The sequence below is a fragment of the Toxorhynchites rutilus genome, chromosome 2 (genome assembly GCF_029784135.1).
Source record: "Toxorhynchites rutilus septentrionalis strain SRP chromosome 2, ASM2978413v1, whole genome shotgun sequence".
Lineage (NCBI taxonomy): Eukaryota > Metazoa > Arthropoda > Insecta > Diptera > Culicidae > Toxorhynchites > Toxorhynchites rutilus.
Genome location: NC_073745.1, coordinates 336,913,517 through 336,941,455, shown reverse-complemented (window position 1 = coordinate 336,941,455; position 27,939 = coordinate 336,913,517). Strand labels below are relative to the sequence as shown.

Here is a 27,939-nt window from a genome sequence, read left to right as displayed (position 1 = left end):
TTCAATACCTTCCTTCCTTCACCCAGTCGATGATTTGTGATTACCGCATCCAGTCAACCCTACAATCACGCCACTTCATTCACGACCAATAGCAAGGTCAGCACTGTTTACGGATTGGTCAGTTTCGTTTTTTCTTGGTGTTGCAAAATCCTAAACGAAAACGAGAAAAACCAATGACTCGGCACGAATTTAATCAGTTACGGTTCAGCAACGACGGGACTTGCAATGTCTGGCCAATACGTCAATCTTTTCACTGACAACGCAATTTGCAAATTGGTGCTGATAAGGTGCTACGTTTCGCAGTGATCTTCACAACATGACCCCCCGGGGAGCACGGGACCCACATGACCAAGGCCTTCGTTCCGTTCCGTTCTGATAGAGAACAAAATGGCGTCCGATGGACTACAGTACAACATACTATTTATTTCTACTTTTTTGTTTCCACTTCTCACGCATATAAAATAGTAATTTATCCCAGTAATTCACATGACTTTTTTAAATTCAGCACGACATTTGCTGCTGATATAAATAATGAAAATTGACGACATTTTTATCCATGCAACTTCGAATATCGCAGCAGCAAATGGTGGCATTGAAATCAGGCTAAGTGGTCCTATTTTTAGTCTGAGCCGAAAAATATTTGCTGTACCCCTGGAAGAGTCCCTGGCCTCGCAATGTTCCTCTACTGTCGTTATTTTTGTTGCTTAAAAACAGTTACTGCTCTAAATCTAAATAAAACTAAAGAATCTGAAGCTACAAAATGCTGTGTGTTTCATTTGTATACGGTCATTGTTCACGAAGTTACAGCCTTTCAAAAATCACTAGAAATCTTTGCAATTCGTGTTTCCTTCTAATTATTTAGATGAGTGTTTTGTTTATGCTGACTTTGCTGTCTATCCCTACTGATTGGGTGTATCGATATGGGTGAAACTTGGTGGTGTTATTCTAACTAAACTAACGCATGGCCTGATTTTTCTAGGTATAGTTCCTAACGATAAATACATACATGTTTGTACAAAATATATATATATCTTAATTCACAGCTAGTTGCAATCTCTTTGCAACGGATTTTAATAGTGGGAGTTTTTGCTTCACCTCCAAAAACACGGAATAATTTCAATATCACACAATTTTTGTCCTACAACGATATTCTGAATGATATAATTAATGATATAATATGCTCACAAAAAAGTGATCCCTGTACAGATTGGTCGATAAATGTTAGATTTTTGTTGTTGTTGTTGTTTCATTGGCGTTCTAAATCACACCGTCTTTTTTACTTTGTCAGTGCCCTGTAAACTTACGTCGGAGCAAATATTGACAAAACTTGGTCAAAAAATTACCTGCTAACAAACAGCAAACAGTTTTCCCAGAAATGACACTTCGTAATTGATTTCCGTCGTTATAACTTCTGTTTGACAGAATTTGACACATCATGTTTTTGAAATAAATGTCTTCATGTGTTGATTGATAGTTTTTTTTTCTGTTATTAAGGCTTCCAACTACAAAATTCACTCGCCTCTAGCTTTAAAAAAGGCCTGTTAGAAGATCAATCAATGGAGGATTGTGGGGCTGAACCCATGCTCATACGCTCAATAAGCGAATGCTCAACCATTGTGGCTCCGGAGATCCCTCTGGATGCATTGTGGTCGTGATCAGACGATCTTATGATTGAATGTATGCAAGTGCATTTCGTGGCACTTTGATGTGATGTATTACGCTTAAGAATTTCTCTTCTTGATAACGACAAGTATCGAAAAGGGGAACAACATAGAGCAGTCTAACCAATTCCTTTCATTCCTTTTTGACGTAGAACTACGTCTTTCAGGAAGAGTTCCAAATCAGAAAACAGGTCACGTTTTTATGAAATAAAGTTAACGTTAATAACTATTTTCACTGTGAATGAATTCTCGTGATTTGCGTACCAATCGAATTGGAAATTCTCTAAGATTTGTTTGATATGCTATACATTACAATTCACTAATCTCTAAACGGTTTAAATTCATGAAAACTGGAAGAACTTCCTTTTTTCCCATACATTTGTTCTGCCGATTTGTGTGCTAACCCCACCCGTATTTAGAATGCTTATAACTCGAACATTTCTTAACAGATCAGAAAGACGTTTGCATCAATTGATAGGAAATATTCCAATTTTCAATTAAAAAAATGTTATTTATCTCGTGAAATTGAATAACTGTAAAATGTCAAGCGTTATCTAAAAGACCTAACTGCCATGTTTAGATTGGCCTGATTAACGGTTTCCCCAACACAGACTTGAAAATCGATGTACATGTGGGAATCCGCTTTGTCAAAACATGCAAGTCGGGGATATTTTTGACGTAGGACTACGTTTTTCATTAAGGGTGCCAAATCAGAAAACAGGTCACGTTTTTAGGAAATAAAGGTAACGGATTCTGACGATTTACATACCAAACGAATCGGAAATTTCCTAAGATTTGTTTGATATTCTTTACCTCACAATCCCCTGGTGTATAAATGCTTAAAATTCATGAAAACTATAAGCGTTTTCATTTTCCCATACATTTTTTCTGCTGATTTGTGAGCTTTCTCGAACAGAGCTGTGTATAACGAGCAACGAAGGGGAAATCGTAAGATTCAAAGTCTCCTTGAACAAAGGGAAGGAAGAAAAACGAAGGGGAATATTTGCCTAGAGTACAAACAGTGGATCTCGCTGAGGCAAACTTTCAGTCTCGTTCTGTTTTCAAAGCAATGAACATCGCTTGATATTCCTTGTTTTGCGTCATCACAGGCCTTCGTTTCGGGTTGAGCTGTGGACGCGATCAAGTTATTCATTCGCCGATGTCTTTGGCATTGCAATCATTGTATCAAACTGACGCTATTACATTAAGGTTCTGAGCTACACAATTGTGTGGGGAAGCATCAAGCTAGGCTATCGTTGGCTCACCAAAAAAATAAATGTTCTGGAATTTGGTCTGTAATTTAGTTTCGCATGACGCAAAACAATTAAATTATATTAGAAACAAAAGTAATTGATGTCTAACCATCTTGGAACACAAAAAAAACAATGAATATGAAAATCAGCTCATTCCGATAAAAAAAAGGGATTTGTTAATTGTTTTTTTCTTGTAAATAGATAATATGTTTGCATAGATAATATGAAAGGAACCTATTTGCTGGTTTTGAGAGGGTGGGCTTATAGTTTCATTGTTGAAATTGTTGCCCTGTTTTTTTTGAATGTTTTTTGAATTCATTCAATACATCCAATAGACCCCCGATTGAATGATTGATTCTTTTTATCTCATCGTCAGACAAAATATACCAATTGAACATCATTGAGGCCATTATTCTTACCCTTTTCACGACTCTAGTCCATATTTTTGATGATGAATGAAACCGCATTGTGCGGTACATTGAATTCACTAGACAATGTTGTCTTTTTAGTACCCTTTTCGAACTTTTGAATTATGTCCAATTTATTTTTAGCGTTATAAATTTTCGTGTATTTGAAATCATTTTGGGCAGTGAATGTTTTCGAAGTGAAGTGCCTGAATTTGTTATTAAAAGCTTTATCCACATAACAATTGCGTAAACAATACATTCATTTTTATTTATTGCAAAATGCAATTTATTCTTTTGCTCTAGGACGAGATTATTGTACAACAATTCTTCGATTAATTTGTTTCAATAAGCTTTCCCTATCTTTTATGGCTTGAATTTCTGTTTTTGTAAGTATTCGAAAATTTAAATCACTTGGGCGTGAACCGATGTTCACAAATTGACGCAATAGAGAAAATTATGTTGTCGTTATAGAGAAGGTCATTCATTATCAGGGGTATGACTAAAACGTCAGATCCCTCGTATTGCCAGTGTACCCAATATTGCTGCGGTTTACTGACATTTTGGTCCTATCAATTACTATTGTTTACAACTCGGTCCGGTTATATAGTCGAATAGTGGCTAACTTTAAATTCCATGTTAAATTTGAACACCATGTGAAACCGAAATATGAAAATCGCTCATGCAGTTAAAAATAAACCATACTATCTCCGTGATTTCAATGATTTCAATCCTCGTAAATGATATGTTAGTAAACAAATGACGCCATATTGATTTTGATTTTGGGTAGCCTATATTCAATTGATGTCTAACCCCTGGTCATTATAGAGAAATGTCGCAATAAAGAAAAGAATTTCTATGCGATTTTGAAGGGACCTTTGAACATGTCGTTATAGAGAGATTTGTCGCTATAAAGATTGCCGCTATAGAGAGCTTTGACTGTACATCAAAGAAACCAGAGAACATTAGCTGATATACGAAATAACTTCTAGCAACTGCGTTTACAATTTATCGATGCAAAAAGAAACTGTCTCAACCTTGAATAATTGGTAAACAATTTACGGGATAGAAGAAGAAGTAAAATTTATCATCCTCAACAGTGTTTCGCAACTATGAGTTTGCAGAAGCGACATATCCGTTCCAAAGCATTAGGAATGCTAGCCAAAACCACTCGTCGATTCCATCAGCTCGATGGGATGGGTCCTCAATGAGCACAATTTTCTGTGGCCGATTTAGCTTCACCTGAAACCTTTTCCTGGGTGAAGTAACACAGCTATATCAAGCAAGAAATTCCATAAGTGATAGATGGCATGAACACCATTTTGTAGTTTCTGTCGAGACGTGATGGTTGTTTGATGGGTAGATAGCGGGCTCTCATTCAGACCTTTACACTTCACATCATTCGACCATGGAACTTGCTGCCCACACACAGTGATCTGACTGCGTTGAAGGTTTTGTGGGCTCCTTTTTCATGTGAAGAGAATATCTTGGGTTCCTTGTTAATCTCACAAGACCGATCTATCTGTCCGTTTACTTCAACGTGAATCGAGTTAGTTAGCAAACAAAGGAAAGTTTCCTTGAAGCATTTTTGAAGAGAGTTGTCTCCTGCCAAACAGACCTGTCCGAAGTTCTTTTGCCAATGAAGCTAGTTCGAACCTCTCTCAAAAGTCTGACCTACTGGTGATTTGTAGAGTGTTCTTTTTTAAAGTCAAACTGTTCCTCAGGGATAATTCAAATGTTGTTCGACGCGACATAAAATAATTTGAATCTGGCTGATACTTTTTTTTTTATCCCATCTATTTATTTCTATTAGGCTCATTTAGCAATTCAGCTGTAACAGAGCCAAATTTATCGTGTACATTTTTCTCATGTTGTATATTATACATTATCCATTTTTAGGCGTAAGAGTATTCATAACTTATCGATACACATTTTTATCTGTAAGACAGTAGCCATTTAGGCGTAAGAGTTTTCCAATCCTATCGATACACAACACATGTTTCCTTTTTCGGCGTAAGAATGTTCCTATTGTTCAAATGTTTACAATTGAACACAGCGGATCTGTTGTTATGAGGTTTCCATTGTTGTGTTATTAATAGTTCCAATTACCGATGCAGGAGTCCGTAATGTGAACGGTAAAAGACGGGATTATCGTCATATGATGATTGTTGCGTGGACGTAGTAGCTAGAATAACACACAAAGATGGTCAGTTGAGGGCCCTGAGTTCTAAGCTCATGATTGTTCGCTTAGTAGCGGACACGTAACCAATTAGGCTACGAAGACCTCCTGACTGATAAATGTTTGGTTTCAGAACAGCAACGACCTGCTTACAACTTAAAGGAAAATATCCAGTCTGGTCTAAACTATCCAGTCTACACGCGGAAATGTTAATCTTTTCCAAGATAATCTCTCCAGCAAATAGTTCCGAATTTGATCCAGACCAGGCGACTTTTTGGATTTGAGTGTTTTAATCATCATTTAATTAACTGTTGGGTTAGTCGGGTCGTTGTAGTTGATCGAGTCGTTCAACGCTACACCAGTTCCATTGAATAGAACTATGTTTGGTCGATTTATATATATCGTTCGAATTCGTCCAAAGTGTATAACGGTCGCTGTCCATTATTCATAGTGTTTCCTTTTTTTATCGGACCCTGCATTTGAAAGCTGATATAGGCATAGTTGTCTCGAAAGATAGAGATTATATACAACTGTCTCAGTCATTAGTTACGCAACGCTATCAACATCTTAGAGGTTCTACATGGGCTGAAAAGTCCCAGGATTTTTCAACAGATGGCGCCACTATAAATGAACAAGATTCATTTCATCTGTCACTAGTTTATGTGTGAAGTTTCGTTTATTTGTTCACAAACTACAGTTGTTTGAGTGTAACTACCTGAGCATTCCTATAGAAAATGGAAAACAAACAATATCGTATTTTAATCAAACATTGTTTCCTAAACAATTAATGCAGTGGTTGACGAAAAGTTGTTCCACTTCTGCTCCTTCGAGAACAACAGTTTATCGGTGGTTCAATGAATTTAAAATGGGCCGCACAAGCACCGCAGATGCACCTCGCTCTGGAAGGCCAAAAGAGGCTACGAATCCGGAAATCGTAAAACAAGTACATCGACTCGTTTTGAACGATCGTGAAGTAAAGTTACTCGAGGACGCTGAAGCCATAGGCATTTTAATGGAACGAGTGGGATACATTTTGCACGATATTTTGGACATGAAAAAAAATGATAATGGTGTTTTCGAAAAGATTCACTGTCATCTCGGGAACTTTTTTTTTGTCAAAAATTGACTCTCAGGGACTTCGTTTTTTCGGAATTCCAGACAAAACGTATGGCTATTACCTGTTCTTCAGAAACGCCGATGTCAACGTTTAATGATATTTCCTCCGTTGTATCCCTGTATCATATCCCTCCTATCCGATCGATAAACTTTTACTTAGTCGCGGCAATACATACACATACTCTTTACAGATACACGGGCCGAAGGTTGTGCAGCCCACTGATCATTCACCAAGAGCTGAGGATTGTACCGCTCATGACAACTCTACACGAGCTGATGATTGCGCCGGTTAGTGACCATTCTATCCTGGATTCCTCGAGTCGAGAAAGACGCACTACGCTAGATATGAGGTACAGACTAGGGGGCGTTGCTGATTAATGGTCAGCTGCATCCCAATAGGAAGTATCCCGTGTCGGTCACACGTACAGAGCATTGAAGACTGCAACATCCCAATTATGAGAACACTTGTAATACTAATCTCGAGCCAACCGCGAATAATCGGTTACATATTACTGATATAGTTGTAAGCAAACATTGTCAAAATATTGAACTCCCGGCCCCGTCAGGCTGACGCCATATGAGCCTAAATAGAAATATATATTTTAGATAAAAAAAAAAATCTATGGTGTTGAGGATCACTTAATCCTTTAGATCCTAACTGCAGAATCCAACTCCTGGTTAGACCGACAAAATCTAGGCATGTGTCGTGTATAAACCAGTGTTATCGATCATCCAATCTATTCAGACGCTTTTTATCTTCAATCCTCGAAAGTAACGATTTTGTGCAAGTTTGGTCCGTCGATGACCAAGTTGTCGTAGAAGTGGTGAGTCACTGCCAATCCGCCTAGCCATATCTTGGCACTCTTGAGCCGTTACCTCAACATATGCTTTAGGGTGCCAATAAAAATGGTCATCTCGATTTTTCATATAGAACATCGTGTGAAATGTTGATTTACACGATAAAATACCTAACGCAAAATATTAGCTCAATCGGTGTTACTAACCAAGCTTAGATAGCAGGGCTAAAAATAAAATAAAATAATCAAACATCAAATTTGTAGCGCAACGCGCATTTTAAAACCAAAAAAAATGCCAGCAGGAGGAAACCACATGTTTCGTTTCCTTTTCTTCAATTGTTCTATATAGCTCCCAGGATAAGTGCGCCAGAGATAGTGCATTAGACGAAGGATTAGAAGTAAATAATTATTGCCGCCAATTAGCTAGATGTTTCCCACTTTAACCTTTTTCGTGAGCGCTGTGTGGGCCACTCGAGAGGTGATAAAAATTGTTTTGCGCATTGAATGAACGCGAAGGGCAGAGAAGGAATAAGAAGTGTATCGAAAAGCAGTCTTAAACATTTAACACGTTATTACACACAAACGGGGGACCTTTTTTTTTGTCGTGCAATTAGAGCACGCTTTGTTCAAATGTCAAAAATCGAAAAAGAAGTCATCCAGTCGCGGTCATAAAGTTGTTTTCGAAATGTCGCGGCTTGATTTGGAAACTAAAAAAAACTGCACAATTGGTGCATCGAACAGGATGTTACATACCACAAAATAGCAAAAAAAATGAGTGGGTTATATATATACGTTATGAAAAGTCCCTCCCACACATTCATTTGAGCCCATAGTAACAACATGCAACCGAGCCTGGCGCGCCAGATTAACGATGATGCGCGCGAGAATTCGCCAGAAAGGAAAACAAGGTATCACCTTGCATAAGTACCAAGCCACCGGGATGAACGCAGACTCAGCAGTCTGTAGTCTTTATAATGGGTTCGATGCTAAAATATAAGTTAGTTCTAAGTATGATGTTATAGCGATAAGTGAAATCGTGAATAAATTTATTTTTTATGCTTTCCCTAACGGAAGCTACATAACTGGCGCAGTCTCATAGTGAAGTGGAAGTAAAGTGCAGTAAAGTGCACGACCGAGCAACGTTTATTTGAAACATCTGGATTAGCGGGAAACCACCGGTGAGGGAATATCACTGATTAGCGTAGCCCAGAAGCGAGGAACTACCATCGAACCTAATCATCAACTTAGAAACTCCAGGAGATGATCATCATCATCCTCTTGTAAGTAATTTTTTCTATTTCTTCCTAAGTGAGTGTTAAAATGTATCGCTAAAAAAAAAAGTAACATAACTCTCGCAACAAAAATCAGCTGCCCCGCAAGCAAAAGTAAAGCACGGAGGCAAGCGGCACAAAATACAACGTTCAGCAATTTTAAAAGCGAGCGAAACTAACAGCCACAAACCGCGAGGTGCAGTGCAGTGTGCGCGAATATCATAGCAGTGCATTCTTGTGTGTGCAAATTATAAGCAAGATTATCATTGGTAAAATGGATCAACGCGAATTTATGATTTCACCCGACCTTATGCCAGCACCAGAGCTGGACGGGAGAATAATTATTGAACAAGAACCTCAGGAGAACCCACAACAAGTCACAGTTGAAAGTTTGTTGGGTCATATAAAAACACTAACGAGCAATCAAAACGCTTTGATTGACGAACTCCATAGATTGCGATCGAAATCAGAAGATCCCTTCTTACAGTTCCGAACACCAGACCCGATTAAAAATCTGGCCACTTTTGCGGGTAACAAAAAAGAAACACATGCTTGGTTAGAAGATGCGGAGAATACACTCGCACTGGCAACCCAAATCAGTGGGAACAAATCAAAGAAATAATCCTAAATTCTTATGGGGACAGAAGAGATCTTACAACTCATATTCAATCCCTTTTCTATGTTAACCAGGGAAAGAAGACTCTAACTGAGTTTTACAACCAAGTTAAGAAAATTGATACGTCAATTAAGGCGACAGCAGCTTTGATGGACGACTACAAATCATCCACTAAAGCTGTAAATAGTTTAATAAGTCTTATGGCTTTAGCAAGATTCATCGACGGGCTAAATGACGAGCTATCAATGCACGTTAGGAGTTATAGACCGCAATCCCTTGAGGACGCTTACTCCATAACTATGCAATATTCTAATGCAGCATATAGACAAAGACTCAACAAACAAACAATAGATCAAAAGACGACCAAAGCAAACAACTTTAGACCATCCGATAGCACCAACAAAAATTCCAACTTGAACCTCAACCCGTTCAATCAAAAACCAAACAATTTCAACAACGGTGGATCTTCGAATACGAAACCATCCTATCCAATTGCAAAGTCAAATGGGTCCGGTAGATTTAAGAATAGAGAGCCGCTACCAGACGACGATGTTTCCATGAGAACAGCAAAATCTCGGACGGAGGTTAACAACCACGAAACTGGGCAAAGACAAAAAAGGGACGACGGCAAAAATTGTGAGGATGAACACGACACCTCCCAACAGCTCGAAGAGTCAATCTTAAACTCGGAGGACGACGATTATTTTGTCGACGAGGAGCTAAATTTTCACGTGGTAGAACAAGCACAAAGAAAAGTATGAAAAACGACAACAACTTCGTGCCATATATTACAATCCAAACTTCAAAGGGAGAGATGAAATTTTTGATCGACACAGGAGCGAACAAAAATTACATTTCGCCAGCCCACGTAAACGTTGAAAACTGTAAATCAGAGCCCTTATCTAAGGTAACCAACATAAAAGGAACACACACAATCGACAAATCAGCATCCTTCGATCCGTTTCGAATTAACAAAAAATTAAAATTTTTCATTTTTAAATTTCATAGCTATTTTGACGGTCTCATCGGTTACGAGTCGTTGAGAGATCTAAATGCCAAAATCGATGTAAGCAAAAATATCTTGAGAATAGGAAAGAAAACTTTTCAAATGAAAAAAAGATTTCCCGAAAAACAAATAATAAATTTACCTGAAAAAAAAGGACAATTTATCAAAATCAGAACCACCAATGACGGAGATTTCATCATAAGCAGCGAAAGAAATATGGGAAATTTTTCAATTCTACCAGGGATCTACCACAGTAGTAATAATACCGCTTTTGTTGCAGTAAAAAATCATGAGGAATCGCAAATCGAAATAAACATGAATGAATTTGAATCTGATAACGATGAATTTGTCACAGCCGAGAAACCCATAGAAAGCCCTAGAAATAAATTCAGCATCTTAGACGATTCGTTGAATCAACAAGAAAGAAAAGCTTTGGATGACATTATCGGCGAATATTCTGAAATTCTATATTCCGATGACCAGAAATTAACCTTTACACATCAAATCAAACACCGAATTAGAACTGTGGACAATATACCGATTCATTCCAAGTCATACCGTTATCCACAAATATTTGAAACAGAGGTACAAACTCAAATAAGAAAAATGTTGAAGGACGGGATTATTCAAGAATCCATATCGCCCTACACATCACCTGTATGGATAGTGCCTAAGAAAGCCGATCCATCAGGTGTGAAAAAGTTTCGACTCGTTATAGATTACAGAAAACTTAACGAGAAAACCATCTCTGATAAATATCCTATACCGGATATAACAGAAATTTTGGATAAATTAGGAAGAGCGACATACTTCTCGACACTAGATCTAGTTTCTGGATTTCACCAGATTCAGCTAGACGCAAAAGACGTCGAAAAAACAGCGTTCTCCGTGAGCTCGGGTAAATACGAATTCACAAGGATGCCTTTTGGACTCAAGAACGCCCCTGCGACCTTTCAGAGGGTTATGGATGCCGTTCTTAGAGATCACATTGGTGTTTGTTGTCTTGTTTATATGGACGACATCATCATTTTTTCGAGTTCGTTTGAAGAGCACGTCAAAGACATATGTAAAATTCTTCGCAAGCTGAAGGAAGCTTGTTTGAAGATACAACTAGATAAATGCTATTTTTTCAGACGGGAAGTTCAATTCCTTGGACATACCGTGACCAAAGATGGCGTAAAGCCAAACAGCGACAAAATAGAGGTTATTCAAAATTGGCCTAAACCAAAAAACGAGAAGGAACTTAAACAATTTCTCGGAACAATAGGTTACTATCGCCGTTTCATAAAAGACTTTGCCAAAATGGTCAAACCTTTAACGCAACTCTTGCGAAATGATACTTGCTTTGAATTTACTCCAGATAAAATTCAATGTTTTGAAAAATGCAAAACACTTCTGACCATGGATCCAATACTTGCGTACCCAGATTTTACAAAAGAATTCATCCTTACCACAGATGCTAGTGACTTTGCAGTGGGAGCTGTATTATCACAGGGACAAATAGGGAAAGTTCACCCGATTGCCTACGCATCAAGAACTTTAAACAAATCGGAAGAAAATTATTGCCCAGCGGAAAAAGAATTATTAGCTATTATATGGGCTGTTAAACAATTCAGACCATACTTGTATGGAAGAAGATTTAAGCTTGTCACAGATCATCAACCATTAATATATTCGATGACAAGTGCAAACCACAAAATTATTAGATGGAAACTAGTTTTAACTGAATTTGACTTTGAAATAATTTATAAACCTGGCAGAGAAAACGTCGTAGCCGACGCCCTGTCTAGAACAAAACCAGCAGAAATAAACTCCAATGACATACAGGAAAATCAAGACGAACCCGACACCGACGGCATGACAGTACATTCAGCAGACACCAGCGACGATCATTATATTTGGACAACAGAAAGACCAACAAATTCATTCAAAAACCAGATCATATTTAAAATTTCTCCTACAGACATAGAAGCTCATGAACAAATCTTCACAAAATACCACAGATTTATAATCTCAAAACCAAACTACACAGAACAAGACATAGTAACTATTTTTAAAGAAAAACTTAATCCAAACGGTATAAATTGCATCTATTGCCCTTTAATGCTAACACAATTAATTCAGGAAACATATCGCAAACATTTTTCTCATAACAAAATCTTCAAGCTCCTTATTTCACAGGTATTACTCCAGGACATAAGGCTACCAGAGGAACAGGACGAAATCGTGCGCAAAACTCACGACTATGCCCATAGAGGGATCAAAGAGAATAAAGCTCAAATCCTGTTAGAATTTTTCTTCCCCGAAATTGATAAAAAATTGAAAGTTTATATAAATAACTGTACTACTTGCAAAAAATGTAAGTACGACAGAAAACCTCCGAAATTGGTTCAAAAAACTAACCCCGCAGAAAATACATTTGAAAAGATTCATATGGATATATTTTTTATGAGTGGAAGAAAAATGCTAACTATAGTAGACGCTTTTTCCAAATTTGCAAACGTGATCGCTCTTGAAACAAGGACTATCGTAGACCTTAAAAGGGCAATCACAGAGCACATCAGAATTTTCGGCAAACCAAAATCGATAACTTGCGATCAAGAACCAAGCTTGACATCGCTCGCCTTCATTGGATTCATGCAGCATTTGGATATTGAAATTCATTTTGCGAGTTCAAGTAACTCAAACGGAATAGTGGAACGATTCCACTCTACACTCATTGAACTATATAGAACTTTAAATTCGAAATACAAAGACATGGAATTCTTCGACAAAATTAACATTCTTGTGGATATTTATAATAACACAATTCACTCAGCGACCGGCTTTAAGCCAAAGCAAGTAGTCTTTAACCACCACAATGAAACAAGAGCGGAAGAAATTTTTCAAAATTACAGTAAAATTCAGTCTGCCATTAAGGTCCTAATGGAAAAACGCAGAAAGCAGATAGAAAATGAAAACAAGGTAAAAACCTTGCCAAAAACTTTAGAACCAGGAGAAAATGTATACGTAAAAGTTAATCAGAGAATAACAAAGGACAAAGACCCATTCAAGGTTTCAAAAGTCGTGGACGATAACGAATTGACATTTAAAGATACTTACGGAGTAAAAATTCATAAAAATAGGATCAAAAAATGATTTTTTTTCTTTTTCTTTTCGGCCTGTTTCAGGATCATTCCACTGACTTCAGCGACATTTTACCACGACGTATCGACAAATAACGGACTTTTGACCTTAAAATCGGTTAAGATAAAATTAGGATACGACCGTATAATACATAAAATTAACCTAGATGAAATAGGACAAAATATAAACTATATCGAAAAATTAGCAAATAACCTTAATGTAACGGATCACTTACAACAAACAATCCAGTTTAAAATTAAAAAGGCTTATGAAAAGTTGACAGGATTTTACCCAAAACGTGCAAAAAGAGGACTTATTAATGCTTTAGGAAACGTGATAAAATTTATAGCAGGCAACCCCGACCAGGAAGACCTCGACTTAATCAATCAAAATTTAGAGATGCTTGAAACTAATAGCAACAAAATCATAGATAATCAAATAAAACAAGTAAAAATCAACAATGTACTTCAAGCTACTATTAATAAAGTCTCAAAAACCATAAGATCAATTAAGGAACATGTACAATCTCAAGACACGATAATTAGAAAAGACTTGGAACTCATAAATCTTATTTTGAATACTGATATCCTGATAAAAACCTTAGAAGACCTCGAAGAACAGATTGCCTTTTCAAAATCTAATAGCTTGAACAAAAACATTCTCAGTATGACTGAAAAAGATTATATTTTGAAATTTTTAGAAAGCCAACATATTGTCATTAAATTTGAAGATGAAATTTATAAATTCGTAAGATCAGTTGTATCGCTACAAAATAATCACATAATCATTATTGTCAAACTCCCCATCATTGAACCGAACGATTACTCATTGATGCAGTTAGAACCTGTCAACGTGAATGGAACCAGAATCGACACGAGCATCCGCTATGTGGCCAAGTATCAGCAGTCATTATACGAGCAGAGTGAGAAGTGTTTCATTTGCGACAATAACTTGCCAGTGAACGACGGTAGCATCTCCAATATCCTGACAAATCAAAAAGCCAAGTGTCCGATGCATAAACAACCAGAACGTCCAATAATCAAGGAAATCAGTGTCGGAACAATTCTCATCGACACAAATAAAGCAGTCTACATTTTAGACTCATGTGGAGAATCACAAATCATTTCCGCTCCAACTATTATTGAAACAGGTAACTGCACAGTTACAGTGCAGAATGTAACCTTCAGAAGCAACTCTAAATCTATAAATAAATCTGAATATCTCACACCCATATTTGGAAAAGAGATAGAAACCATTAAGCAAAAACCAAACATCGAAGAAATACACCAGATGAATATCGAAAATTTGGAGGAAATTCAGAGACTTAAGCTTCACATGATCAGCTCTCAAACGCTCGGAGGACTAGCGATAACCTCTACCATCCTATCAATAGTAATCATCTTATGCATTCGCAGATACAAATCCCAAACTAGAAGTCAACCCCAACAGGATAAAAAAGAGGACATCGTCACCTCACAGATTACCAACAAGAAGTTCGACATCAGCTCCCCGGAAAACTATCAGAAAGGAACAGTAACCGATATCCTGGAGGACGAGCCAACCTGCCTAACGCAATCCTTCCTTCCGGCACCCAGATTTGTCCTTACCAAGGGATCCAGAAAATCAACTGAGGACGCTTGACTCTTAGGGGGGAGACGTTATGAAAAGTCCCTCCCACACATTCATTTGAGCCCATAGTAACAACATGCAACCGAGCCTGGCGCGCCAGATTAACGATGATGCGCGCGAGAATTCGCCAGAAAGGGAAACAAGGTATCACCTTGCATAAGTACCAATCCACCGGGATGAACGCAGACTCAGCAGTCTGTAGTCTTTATAATGGGTTCGATGCTAAAATATAAGTTAGTTCTAAGTATGATGTTATAGCGATAAGTGAAATCGTGAATAAATTTATTTTTTATGCTTTCCCTAACGGAAGCTACATAACTTATATATGATATAACCGCAAGGTTGACGCGGGACTACCTTAGCAATCATTTGTTTGTATTGATTGAATTTTTGATTGAATGAAACAATTGGATTTAATTGAATTCTATATATTTGCTTTGTGAGTAAAAAGATTAAATAAATGCCATGTAAGGTCAATTCAGATTATGTTCTTCGTTACAAGTAAATATTAAATGACAGTTCTTCAACGTTTGGTATGATGCCTAGGACAAAATATGTGAACGGAAGAATTATTAAACGATTATTTTATTTTACATTTCCCTCTAAATTTTGCTTCTCTCAAATGTTCGTACTTCTCGAACCGCAAATTAGCTTGAATCTCAGCACTCAGTTTCGATTTTAAAATGTACGTCGAACGCATATTGTTTAATCAATAGTCGTTATTGAAGCAAATGGTTATCAACATTTTGCCTAATCATCAAATGATATATGTGAAAATTCAGTGAACAGAGGAGATGAAGACATATTCTTCAATGCAATCTTGAATAACCGAGCCAAAGCGTTGTGTTCGTACCCGCTTTTATAATCCGTGTTTTAGGAAAACACTTTTCGGAGTGCAAAAAATCGAGTGCAGGGCTTGCATGAATCAACAACTTCAACTTCTACTTTTTATACTATAGAGGCTTTAAACTTGAAAGTTCATTCGCCTCTAGTTTCTGCACGATTTCACCAGGTTCCTAGGCAAGCAAATGCAAAAGTACTCGCAGTTTGCATTTATTTGCAAAGCCGATTTCCCCAGACACCTTGGTTTTGAAGTCTGTGTTAGGGAAACACTTTTCAGTCTGAACAAAAATGCCCCCGACTTGCATGAATTTGCAACACCAATTTCCCCACGCTCCATGGATTTGAAGTCTGTGCTAGGGAAACACATTTCAGTCGGGACAAAAATACACCGGATTTTCATGTATTTTCAATGCCGATTTCTCCATCTCTACTTGGTTTTGAAGTTTGTGTTAGGGAACACTTTTCGGTGAGAACAAAAGTCATCATACTTTCATGTATTTGCAATACCGTTTTTCCCAAGGTTGCTTGGCTTTGATGGTTGTGTTGAGGAAATCGTAAATCTGGCCAATCAAAACGAGGCAGTTATGGCATTTAGATAATGCTTAACATTTTACAGTAATTCAATTGTTTATCTGATGAAAAATAACATTTTATTAATTTCGATAAGATGCGTAGAAATTTTCCCTATCAATTGATGCAAACATCTTTCCGATCCAGTAAGAAATGTTCGAGTTATAAGCATTCGGAATCTTTCATTTTTTTCTGCATTTTCATTTTACCCCCCATATACTCCGGTTAGACGTAGTCCCACGTCCAAAAAATCAAAGTTTGTCCAAAAAGTGTTAAACGAATCGTCGTGAAGTTCCATAATGAGTGTTCTTTCGAGGATCTCAGCAGAAGTGGACGAAAATCCGGACCAAGTAATCCCGAATTGGACCGAAAAGTTGTAAATTATACTCAGAAGAACAGATCTGCATCTATTCGTGATTTGGCCAAGAAGTTCAAAACTAGTGTTGGGATGATTCAGCGGATTAAACCTGAGCGGCAAGATCGCACTAAAACACTAGGTCGAAAGCTATATGAGCGGATTTTGAGCAATCCCAATCAGTGCATTCTCATGGATGACAAAACATACGCCAAAAAAGATTTCAGAACGCTGCCGGGACTACAATACAAATCGATTGGAGAGTATACCATTTGCGGATACGACTGTTGTGATGGAAAAATTAGGCCAAAAAATGCTTGTCTGGCCCAGCTGCGGCCAATTGAATGTTACTGGGCAATTGTCAAGGCCAAGTTGAAGAAGAAAGGTACAGTGTCTGAAAATATGTCAGAGTTCAAGAAGAATTGGTCTGCAGCTTGAGCTTGGGTAGACTGTACAATTCGTAGTTGCTCTCCGTGATGGACCTGAACCAACCAAATTGCACACAGAACACTCAGAATGACGCTTGGGACTAGCAAATCATTCTCGTTGTGCAATTTTCGGTGATTCGAGCTTTAAGTGGTCAATAACGACGCCGGCCACGTCCTTACAGTCACCAAGGGAAGGGAAGGAATGTTAGTATGATATTCGCCGCTCGAAGGCCAGAAGGGTCGCCTCTATAGCGTGGTTCCCTAGCGTTTATCATGGGAGGGATAGTTGTTAGTGGGGAGAGGTAAGAATCAGGATTCACTGAGGTAAGTGATGTGATTATGTGAAAGCGAACAATCGACGGGACGAGAAAATGAAATTTCGAAAATCCTATGTGTCTCAACGCGCGGCAGAAATTATCTCTAGGTATCCTGAGAAGGAAAACCTGCAAAATTGATTGGACCGACTATATATTCTATTATTTATTGCACGTATTTTTTATTGAAATCCAATCGTGACGGCGAAGAGTTTTCTTTGGGAAACCTGAGAAGGTAACCGAGAGAACAGCTCCAAAACTAATAATTCTAAATTCATCACGCGTCTTCTTTATCGACCTCCAATCCCGACGGTGAAGAGTTGTCTTTGGGAAACCTGAGAAGGTAACCGAAGTCACGAGTACTATTTATAGAACTCCAATAACGATGGCGGAAAACTGTAGATTTCAAATATTATTTCCTGAAGCTGAAATTTGTAGTCTCAAACTTCAGATTGAAAATTTAAATATCGAATTCCGAATACCAAATCTAAAATACTCAATTTCGAATTTTCAATCCTTTAAATTTTATATTTCAAGCCTATGTTTTTAATTTAATTAATTTAATTAAAAAAAATTATTTTAATAAATTATAAAATTTTTTAATTTCAAGTTCTAATTCCGAAATTTCATTATCTCACATTCTATTCCTGCCCATCTTGCATTGTGCTCCCCAAGGGTTCGGCAAGTGAGCCAGCAGATACCACATTTACACACATTTTCTATCTCACTCTCATTCTCAAATAGTTCCCTCTCCGGAAAAGCTGCCAGTCCTTCCTTAAGAGAATCACATTCATTAATTCTAATTAGATTCCTGATGGAGCTGAAGAAAAGATGAAAAACAGAGAGACACTGGTGCTATTCGATTATAAGCTCTAAAGAAGTTAAGTAGGATTAATGTATGGATATAAAAAGAAGTAATATTATACAAAGAGTAATAAAGAACTTAGCTGGGATCGTTGTCAACTGATCATTCCTGCAATCCACCCTATAGTGATACCTGCACTACCGAACACACAGGCACATACTTCGCCCTAGCAATGATTAAAAAAAGAACACACACACATACACACAAATGGAAACAGTCCGATAAAGCCAAACGAAATCTTCGCGTCTTCGCATCACAAACAATTGCTTTATTCGGAGATCATTAACTTTTAACTGCTTCAGTGAATCCTAAACACACTCGCGAATTTATGGTCAACCGCTAGAATCATACTCAACGATCAGCAGAGAAAAACGCGTTCGAACATGTCTGACGAAGCTAGAAGAACCAAACGAGGAGCGAAGAAAAAATGCGTCTTTTCCCGACGACTGCCCGAACGAATCTCTGAAGAAGAATTGGTCTGCAGCGACTACTGTGCAGAATTCGATGAGTGTAGTTAAATCTAAGGTTCGATCATTTTTTAGAAATCAACAATAAGCATGATTTTTTTCATTTCATTACTATTTAAACTTAATATTTATTTATAAAATTCACTTCTGTAAACACTTTCTAAACGTTTTCAGTTTTTTTTTTTTGATGTTTGAAAATTAAAGACTACTTTTTTTTACAATCCTTATATGGTGTAATGAATTCTATGCTGTTGTTATAGAGTGAATACATGTGTTTGAGGAATTTAGAGGTTTTGGAAAGAACGTTGATGTATTTACTAGTTGACGTGTAGCCGAAACACCGACAACTTTTTCAGGATAAGTCTCGAGTGCAGGATTGGGACTCCTCTTCTGTTGAAGCTAACTTTCAACCCCCGTTTCACGTCCTCTGTAGCTAGCTCAAGGTGGGAGTGGGATCGGAGATATTTGAATTTGGTCCTGTGATGAGATTCTCGGCATAAACATTGTTCTTGGAACCAGCCTTCTTCTCAGTTTTGTGGATATATCGCAGACCACGGACTAACCGTGTCGCAGGCCCTTCTTCTTCTTCTTCTTCTTCAATGGCACTAACGTTCCTAGAGGAACTTCGCCGTGTCAACGTAGTATTACTTGCGTCATTTTGATTAGTACTTAGTTGAGATTTCTATGCCAAATAACACGCCTTGAATGCATTCTGAGTGGCAAGCTCTAGAATACGCGTGATCACAGTGCAAGTCGGAGGAAATTTCTTTGACGAAAAATTCCCCCGACCAGAACGGGAATCGAACCCGAGCACCCGGCATGTTAGTTATGACGCTAACCACTCGGCCAAGGGAGCACGTGTTGCAGGTCCTGCAGATTTTTAATCGGCCGATAATTTGGTCGGGTTGGGCTGCTAGTGCAAACACCGACTCAACTAAATCGATGTAGGGGAACTGCGGGTAATACGAACAGCTGGGGGTAATTTGGACAGGTGGTTGATTTGTATAGTTACGTTTTGAATTTCAGATTTCTGTTAATGAGAACACCTTCTATATGTTATTCTAATATTTAAACCAACCTATGATACTGCATATTGATCAAAAGTGGAAAAGGGAAATATAAACCGAAAATCATACATGATTCCGCGTGTGGAACTAATTTAAGTGGCTTCGATATTAAGCATTTTGCGTGATTTAATATCAAAATTCAAATCGCCGATGGTTATTTTCGGTTTGTGAGTTAACAGATAAGCGATATTAGGTACGGAAGAGTAAATACATTGGTGAGTGGAAAATTCAAATTGTTGAAATAATTGTACTGGTGGGGTAGGGTCTTCGTAGCCACATTGATTTCGCGTTCGCTAGTAGATCGTGAACTCAGGGCCCTGTTGTGCTATTAATAACCCAACAATTATCAATATCAACTGTCTCAGCTGTCCGGTCTGCTAAACGGCTACTGCTTTGTGATGTACACTTTATAGAAGCCATAAAAACGTGTAACATGTACACGGCGAAACCCGGCTCTGTTACAACTAAAATACTAATGAGCCTAAAACGAACAAACAAATCGGATAAAAAAATGAGTTTCCAAAGATTTTATTTATTTACTATGATTCAACATCCCGTTGAGAGATTGGATCTGATTCACTACTTTTCGCCAATAAACCCGATCCATGGCTGCAGCATGGCTCCAACTCCCGGCTGCACCGATTATTGCCAATTTTCCAAAGATATAATTTGTATATAAATATAAAAAAATATAAATGTGCACATATGCATACCTTTTCGTACAGACTAAGAGGGCAACCAAACTATCGGCCGACAACAAATCTGCAGTCTGCGGGGGCTCTAACTCTGCAAAAATGTCGAGAGTATAATATTATATATCCACTAGAGTGTAATGTATGAGAAAAAAAAATGGGTGACTGATATCTATGACGTGGGACTCCCTTAGTAATCATTTGTATGTATTGAATGAATCATTGATTGAATGAAACAATTTTAAAATTCAATTGAATTCAACATATTTGATGTGTAAGTAAAGAATTTGAACAAACGCCATGTAATGGAAGGCACCTTGGTTTTGATGAACATACTTCAATGGGAACAAAAACAACCCCCCCCCCCCCTCCACTTACATGTATTTGCAAAGCGGATTCCTCAGGTACATCGATTTTGAAGTCTGTGTTGGGGAAACCGTGAATCAGACCAATCAAAACTTGGCAGGAAGAGCGTTTAGATAACGCTTAACATTTCACAGTCGTTCAATTGTGTATCGCATGAAAAATAATATTTTATTCATTGTGATAGATGCGTAGAGATATTTCCTATCAATTGATGCAAACGTCGTTCCGATCTGTTGAGAAATGTTCGAGTTATAAGCACTCGAAGTCTTTCCATTTTTCCAGCATGTTCTGTTTTTGTTGTTTTTCACTTTACTTACGTACTTACCGCAAAAATGAGAAGGTTGCGGTGGCCTTTCCAAGCACCTATAACGAAGAATCATGTCTATACTGGGGTTGAAAGAAGACATTCTTACTTTATTTTATGAGAAGCTCCCATGTAAGAAGTTTATTCCATGGCAAAGTATTGAACGTTAATTTTGACTTATAAGGTTTTCCAAAATCAATGAAGTCCAACAATCAACGGCAAAGATCATACTTGGCATTGTTCTGATCATGGCATCCAACCCACATCGTAATCGTAAATAATACCTTGTCTGAAAATTTATCGTAGAGATCCTTTAGGTCCAGAACTTGTCATACATTCAATCATAGCTATCTGCTCAATCAAAGCATTGGATCCCACAAGAAGATCCACTTCTAAAATCATGACGCGAGTTCACACAATCTTACTTCCCAACTCATACCATCTACATATCACTCCTCGAATGCGACGTTGATGATCCCTTGGACGAGGGAATCGACAAACTCTGCCGATGATGCGTCTGCGGCTGCTGATGCTGGCTCTGTTGCTGATGATGATGGTGGTGGTGATACGGGTGAGGATGATGTTGGTGCGCAGATTGATGATGATGATGATGATGATGGTGTTGTTGTTGTTGTTGTTGTTGTTGTTGTTGATGATGCGTTTGGTGTGGGTGGTGCTGTTGGCGATCCTGTTCCTGCTGGTGCTGCTGCTCCATACCCGAGGTGAACAAAGTCTGCGCTTGCTTCTGACCCATCTGATACTGCAGCAGTTCCATGTTGTGGCCACTGGATCCTCCGTCACGGTTGGGCTCCGAGCTATCGGACGGTAACGAGTCCATCATCATTTGCGAGTGCTGTTGATGCGGTTGCTGGGTTGGATGAGACTGCTGCGATTGTTGTGAATGCGAGGATTGAGGTTGCTGCTGCAGGTGATGGAGGGGAACAGGAGCTAGCTGCATGTAGAAGATCATTTCGCCACCGGGATCACCCGGCAATTTGGGTTGACCAGTGTCAGTGAAATCCAGCTGCTGGTTTGGGTGAAAGATTGGTTTCTGATCCGGAGTCAAACACATTTGCTGTTGCTGAGGGGTATGCAGTAAACTCGGGGGTTGATTAGTTAGACTAGGTTGCATTTGGTACTGATGACTGCTATGGGCTGACTGGTGGTGATGCTGAAGGTATGCCGCACTGTTACTATATTTCCCGTTGATATCGTTAGTACTACTTGAAGCGCTCGTGAATGGAACGGTCACTATCGATGGTAGCAGCCCATAACGAGCCATCAACAGCTGCTCCTGTACTCTTCGCAGTTCCTCTTGCTGCTGCATTATCAGATGCTGTAGTTCCTCGTGCTTTCGCTGGAGCTGATCCTGAACTTGATTTTGAGCAGGTGTTAGGACAACACCACCGGCATCGGTTGCGTCGTTCGTATGCGCTGCAAATGCTGGACCTGGAGACTTCGGTTGAAGTGGTGATATCACGCCAGCTATACTCTCTGGCGGGAATCCAGCACCTGGTTGGATCGGTAAGGCTGCCAAGCTTTGCTGAGGCTCTATGAATCCAGCCGAGCCGAGGATTTGTGACACTGGCGGTGTTGCTATCGTTGTCGTTGGCGTGAGATGAAGCTGATGCGGCTGCTGGTGATCTTGTGGGGAAGACTTGATTTGCTGATATGAGTCTTCCGGTGGTGGAGGGTGAGGATTCTGGATGACAAAGTGTGTCTCTTTGGGTTGTCTGTCTTCCGATGACGTCTTCGAGTGATAAGTAGTGGAGCGAGATCTGAATTTCTGGCAAAAAAAGAATGCGTTATTTAATGAACTAAATATTATTGAAAGACCTCTTACTGAACTACGATGTGTCATCATAGACTGCCGGCTTGCGTGCGATTCGGCCGAAACTGAAGTCGCCGAATCGGAGCCCGGTCCGTGACAGGAGTAGTTGCGACTCCTTCCACGGGATGATGTACCCGTTGGTGAAACCGCTGGTGTCGGTGCTAATCGCGACGTTCGCGAACTCTTAGAACTCCAAGAAGAAGTAGCCAGTAAACTTTGGCGTGAGCTCGGTTGGAATTTCCTTTCCACACCCACGCTTACACTGTCAGCATCATCAGAGAACTTGCTCTCTCCACCAGACTGATTCCGTATTTGTTTCATGACGTCTGCATAGCTTACCACCCGGTGTGTGCACACCACGAACTCCGGTTTTGTATTCCACTGATGATAGGTGATGTAGAACATTGTCTGCAGCCATATCCACTGCTGCCCTTTCGTCAGAAACCGGTAGTAGCAGGAGGTACCTTCTCCCCGTTGAAGCACTGGGACCAGAGAAGGAAAAAGATCACTAAACATAAACATATCACATGACTCAACCAACTTACAAACTTCCAGGCAGCCGACCACCTTCTCCAAGTCATCGAAATGATAGTAATCATATCCGGAGGTTCCGAGCACTTCAAACGGGAGGTATCCAATAATGGGTGGCGCTCGGTGGTCCAAAAATAGGAACTTCCATTCAAGGCTGTGTTTCGAAGTGAACTCACTCTTCGAGCTGTCCACAATCGACATCTCACGGATCAGTTGTGGTGTCCGCAGTCTTCCAGTCCCAACGAAAATAAGCCTCGTATCGACATCGGTAATGTGTCCACTGAACCTCGATGTTGTCATCAGGGAATCAGCATCCACGTCACTCCCTTCAAAATAAGAATGTCACAGTCAATTTGAAGAACCCTTCAAAGCTCAAAGAATACTTACTAAAATAACCATTAAATTGTACCAACTCATAGGATATCTCGGAACGATAGTCCGCCGTGCCTCGCTTGATATAACATGAAAAGGTTATCTGGTCCCGATCGATTCCAGTGTGCACCGGGTCCACCACAGTAGTCGGATTGAGTAGAATGTTATATAGATCATTCTGATCATCCTCGTATACCATATCGTACACCGTCATGTTGAGCAAGTCACTCTGCAAAATACAAAACCAATGATCTACACTCCCAAATCGCTTACATCGCACTCACAGGTAAATGACCCAACAGCGAAGTTATGCTCTCCGAGGCGTAGAACACCCGCCCCGTCGAGGAAAACACAATAATAAATCCATCCAGTGCTTCCAGAATCAGATGGGTGAACTCCTCGTTGGACAGAAAGGACGGTTTCCAATCGGTTTGGATCTCGTGCACCCGGGATCTAACCGCGATCTCGTTGTGACTCTTGAGGAACGCAATCGTAGACTTGAGCACGGTACTTTTGTCCATTTTCCGGCTGTTGGAAGACACCATCGAACTCAGCTCGTTGACCAACAGGTTGAATTGGTCCCTTCGTTTCTTCTCGCTGAGATTGCGGGATTTTCTGCAATTGACATATGCAACATTATGGATGATTGAAAGATAAAGTTGATATAAAGAAACAACCTTTTAGTATCATCCTTATCATCTGGATCCTCCTCCATTATGGTAGGTGTTTCAAAATCTCTCTTTTCTTAACCGTAAAATATGTTTCTTAATTGTACATATTATTTTGTATATATTGAAAGCTAATAGATATCACATTCAGTTTCCTCTACCGATCAATCAAAATTTTCAAATCTATTTCTCTACGTTTTTTTCATATCCTTATGACTATTGGAATAAATCTTCAAATGCGACCGTTATATTCAGGGGCCTTTTCAGCTACGAATCATATCACCTTGGTTGTTATGCTACCGGAAAATGCCGTCATTCAACAGTTCTGCAAGAGAGACGAGAAAAGGTACCATTTAATTGCATGATTAAACTTTTCCTGACAGAAACAGTGTAAGGGACAGAAAGAAAGAAAAAACGAGCAAACCATTCAGGTAGAAACAAAAAAAAATCCCTGCAAAACAAAAACAAACCCCCACACAAACCACGCTTGTCCAAGCGGTTATGCAATCGAGGGGGAGAAATTCTCCGCAACACATGGGCTGCGAAACTCATAACCCGGACAGACCTAACCTAGTATTTGTACTAAGTTCACAACCTAGCGTATGAAAGAGCAAACAAATATCGGCTCGAGTTCTCTATTTTTGCCGCACACTCATGCAAGAAGGGGTTTCACTGCTACACGTCCAGCCTCCACATTCAGAGCATCGTCATCGCCGTAATTATTGGGTATCATCTCCTGTATATTTATTGGTCTGTCAATCACGGCACAGTAAACAGAATAAAAACAGATCTGCGACGGGCAGCATCGGTTCCGGTGGAAGTAATCCTGCCCCGAAAATAGGAATGCTTATGCGTGAGTCAGAACATTGAGTATTGGAAGATTCAATGTTGGTTTCCAGTATGAAATAACATATGCGTAACGATTGTGGGAGTCAAACAAATGTATATTCACCGCTTCTTCTTAATTCCTGATACGAGATTTCCTGAAATCCTGAGACAGTTTAATGGTAGTCCCATCATGAGTTCTGCAATATATAACGAACTATCCAAGTCGCAAAATTGAAAAAAGTTCGCGTTATTGTTACCACATTACTTAGCTTTGGAAAATCCCGCGTGCACCAGTGCTAACTTATCAAAATTATTTCGAATGCTTAATGAAAACCCCTTATTGCACCAAACTTCAAGCTGGTTTTTCTCAGAATCATAAAACTATCACATGGTTCGGTCTGACTTTACACCGGCCAGTTTTTAACTCCATTTGTAAGGGACTTTATTTTTTCGCCTTGAAGGAAAATCAAACAGCTGGAACACGTCTTTTGCTTATATGGCGAATATGCATCTTAACCAGTGCCATAAATTATCAAAATCTGTTCACGAATGAAGACATTAGCTTTTTTCCCAGTGTCGGATGAATTCTCTTCTGTTGAAACTCAACGCCATATCTGTCATAACAAGTATAACACAAGAGTGGAGACGCGTGAACTTTGTCTGGTATATTGAACGAATAGAGCATGAACGAATTTCGGAAAGCCTGCATTCAGGCACTTCCATTACTATTATTGACAGTAATGGAAGGTGATTATCACGAACGTTAAGTTGATCTTCATTGAGTGTGTGAGATTATCATTATTGTAACAATTTCCTTATATCCCATCCTTTTCCTGAACAAATATGTCAAATATGAACAAATAAACTCGAGTAGACCGCGAGTAATCGGTTTTCTACCTTACTTACCTTAGATTTAGAAAATGTTTATGTATAGTAATAAAAATATAATTAAGAATTCGGCTCCTTTAAACTTATGTAACTGAACCTGTAAAAATAAACGAATTTAATAAAAAAAAAAATGTTGATCTTCATCGCTTGCAGTGAATTTCTATTGAAAACGTGTTTGATTTCCATATTTAGAAACAAAGGAAGGACCAGGAATCCGGAGAAGGCAACATTAACTTTCGGTGAGCGTTGACCGTTGTGCGGTGGTGAGCGGTTGAGCGATGTTTAGCGTTGAACGGCGTTTAGCGTTCCGTTTCCGTTTCTTTTGACGTAGGATTACGTCTTTCGGGAACATATTGGGGTACAAATTGAAAATCGAAAATCGAGTACATCGTGAAAATTGTCCATTTTCAAACGCTTATTGCACAGTCATTTCATGATGGATTGATGAAATTTTTGCGTCAACCGATTCCGGCACTCCATAACAATATTTTATATTGAAGAAAATAATATATGTCAGGAAATTAACTATCGAACAATTGAAAAATCTTAACCCCCATCCTAACGGAAATACCCACTTCTGATTGGTCGAAATTGACGACACATGCGGCGGGTCCCTAACAGAGACATCAAAACCAAGCTGCCTGGGGGAAATCGGCATTGCAAATATATGCAAGTCGGGGGTATTTTTATGTTGCAAGTAATTTGAGTGATACGATTAATTCTAGCGAATGAAATTTAAATTTGGAACTTTAACGTTGATTGCTTCATGAAATTTCATATCAATCGTGTATTGTGAAAAATTGGGCACAAGTGTAAGTGTAAAATTGTATTTGGTAGCAGTTGTGTTAAAATGACTCGATTTATTCCAATTTTCATAAATAAGAACCAAGGTGTGTTCCTGCTCGAGAACGGGTCGTTTGGTTCAAGCTGTCTGTTTTGTTGTGTTCATTTTCACCTAAGGAAAGTTTATACGGCGAGAAAAATTGGAAAAGTGAAGAAATATTGGAAAAAGTGATTTCCCATATTATCTACATATTGTATTAGGTGCTGTTAGTCCAGTTAAAATTCGCATTGGGTTGAATAAACACTCAGAAAGTGAACATTTTAAAAGAAAATTACCTTTTCCATTTCAAATATATTTTCTCTATATTGAAGTAACATGTAAACACTGATGAGAAAAATTGATAATTGTGTTCGGTATTGGTAATTATCTTATATTATATTGGTGAGTTTTTTTTCCCTTTATTTCATCCATACATAACACAGGAGGTATCTCGTCTAGGATCACAGAGGGTGATTTTTATCATATCTCGTTCCACTTCGGCATCTTTTATCTGATACACACCATCCAACGACTGTTTACTATCCTTCTGTTATCATCGCTCGGTAAACACTGGTGGAATGAACAAACAATACCCAACAACCAAACAAAACGGCCCTTTTCAGGGCCACCAAATCATTATCAAAGAGTTTAACAATGTAATCTTTCAAA

General features: G+C 38.8%; 1 protein-coding gene across 6 annotated transcripts in view; it reads right to left on the bottom strand.

The window, feature by feature from the left end:
• Nucleotides 1-399: 399 nt before the first annotated feature.
• Nucleotides 400-27,939, bottom strand: part of LOC129769788 (circadian locomoter output cycles protein kaput) — a 43,057-nt gene continuing 15,517 nt past the window's right edge. For 2 of the 6 annotated variants that reach the window (XM_055772252.1, XM_055772254.1), the window contains 7 exons: nucleotides 24,741-25,056; nucleotides 24,348-24,678; nucleotides 24,079-24,292; nucleotides 23,706-24,017; nucleotides 23,173-23,642; nucleotides 21,038-23,115; nucleotides 400-20,753 (listed from right to left, as the gene is read on the bottom strand). In XM_055772252.1, the coding sequence (XP_055628227.1) occupies nucleotides 21,772-23,115; nucleotides 23,173-23,642; nucleotides 23,706-24,017; nucleotides 24,079-24,292; nucleotides 24,348-24,678; nucleotides 24,741-24,778 (2,709 nt within the window). In that variant the 5' untranslated portion in view covers nucleotides 24,779-25,056 and the 3' untranslated portion in view covers nucleotides 400-20,753; nucleotides 21,038-21,771. The remainder of the gene's footprint in view (nucleotides 20,754-21,037; nucleotides 23,116-23,172; nucleotides 23,643-23,705; nucleotides 24,018-24,078; nucleotides 24,293-24,347; nucleotides 24,679-24,740; nucleotides 25,057-27,939) is intronic. The other 4 variants (XM_055772258.1, XM_055772256.1, XM_055772255.1 and 1 more) reach the window with 4 other exon arrangements.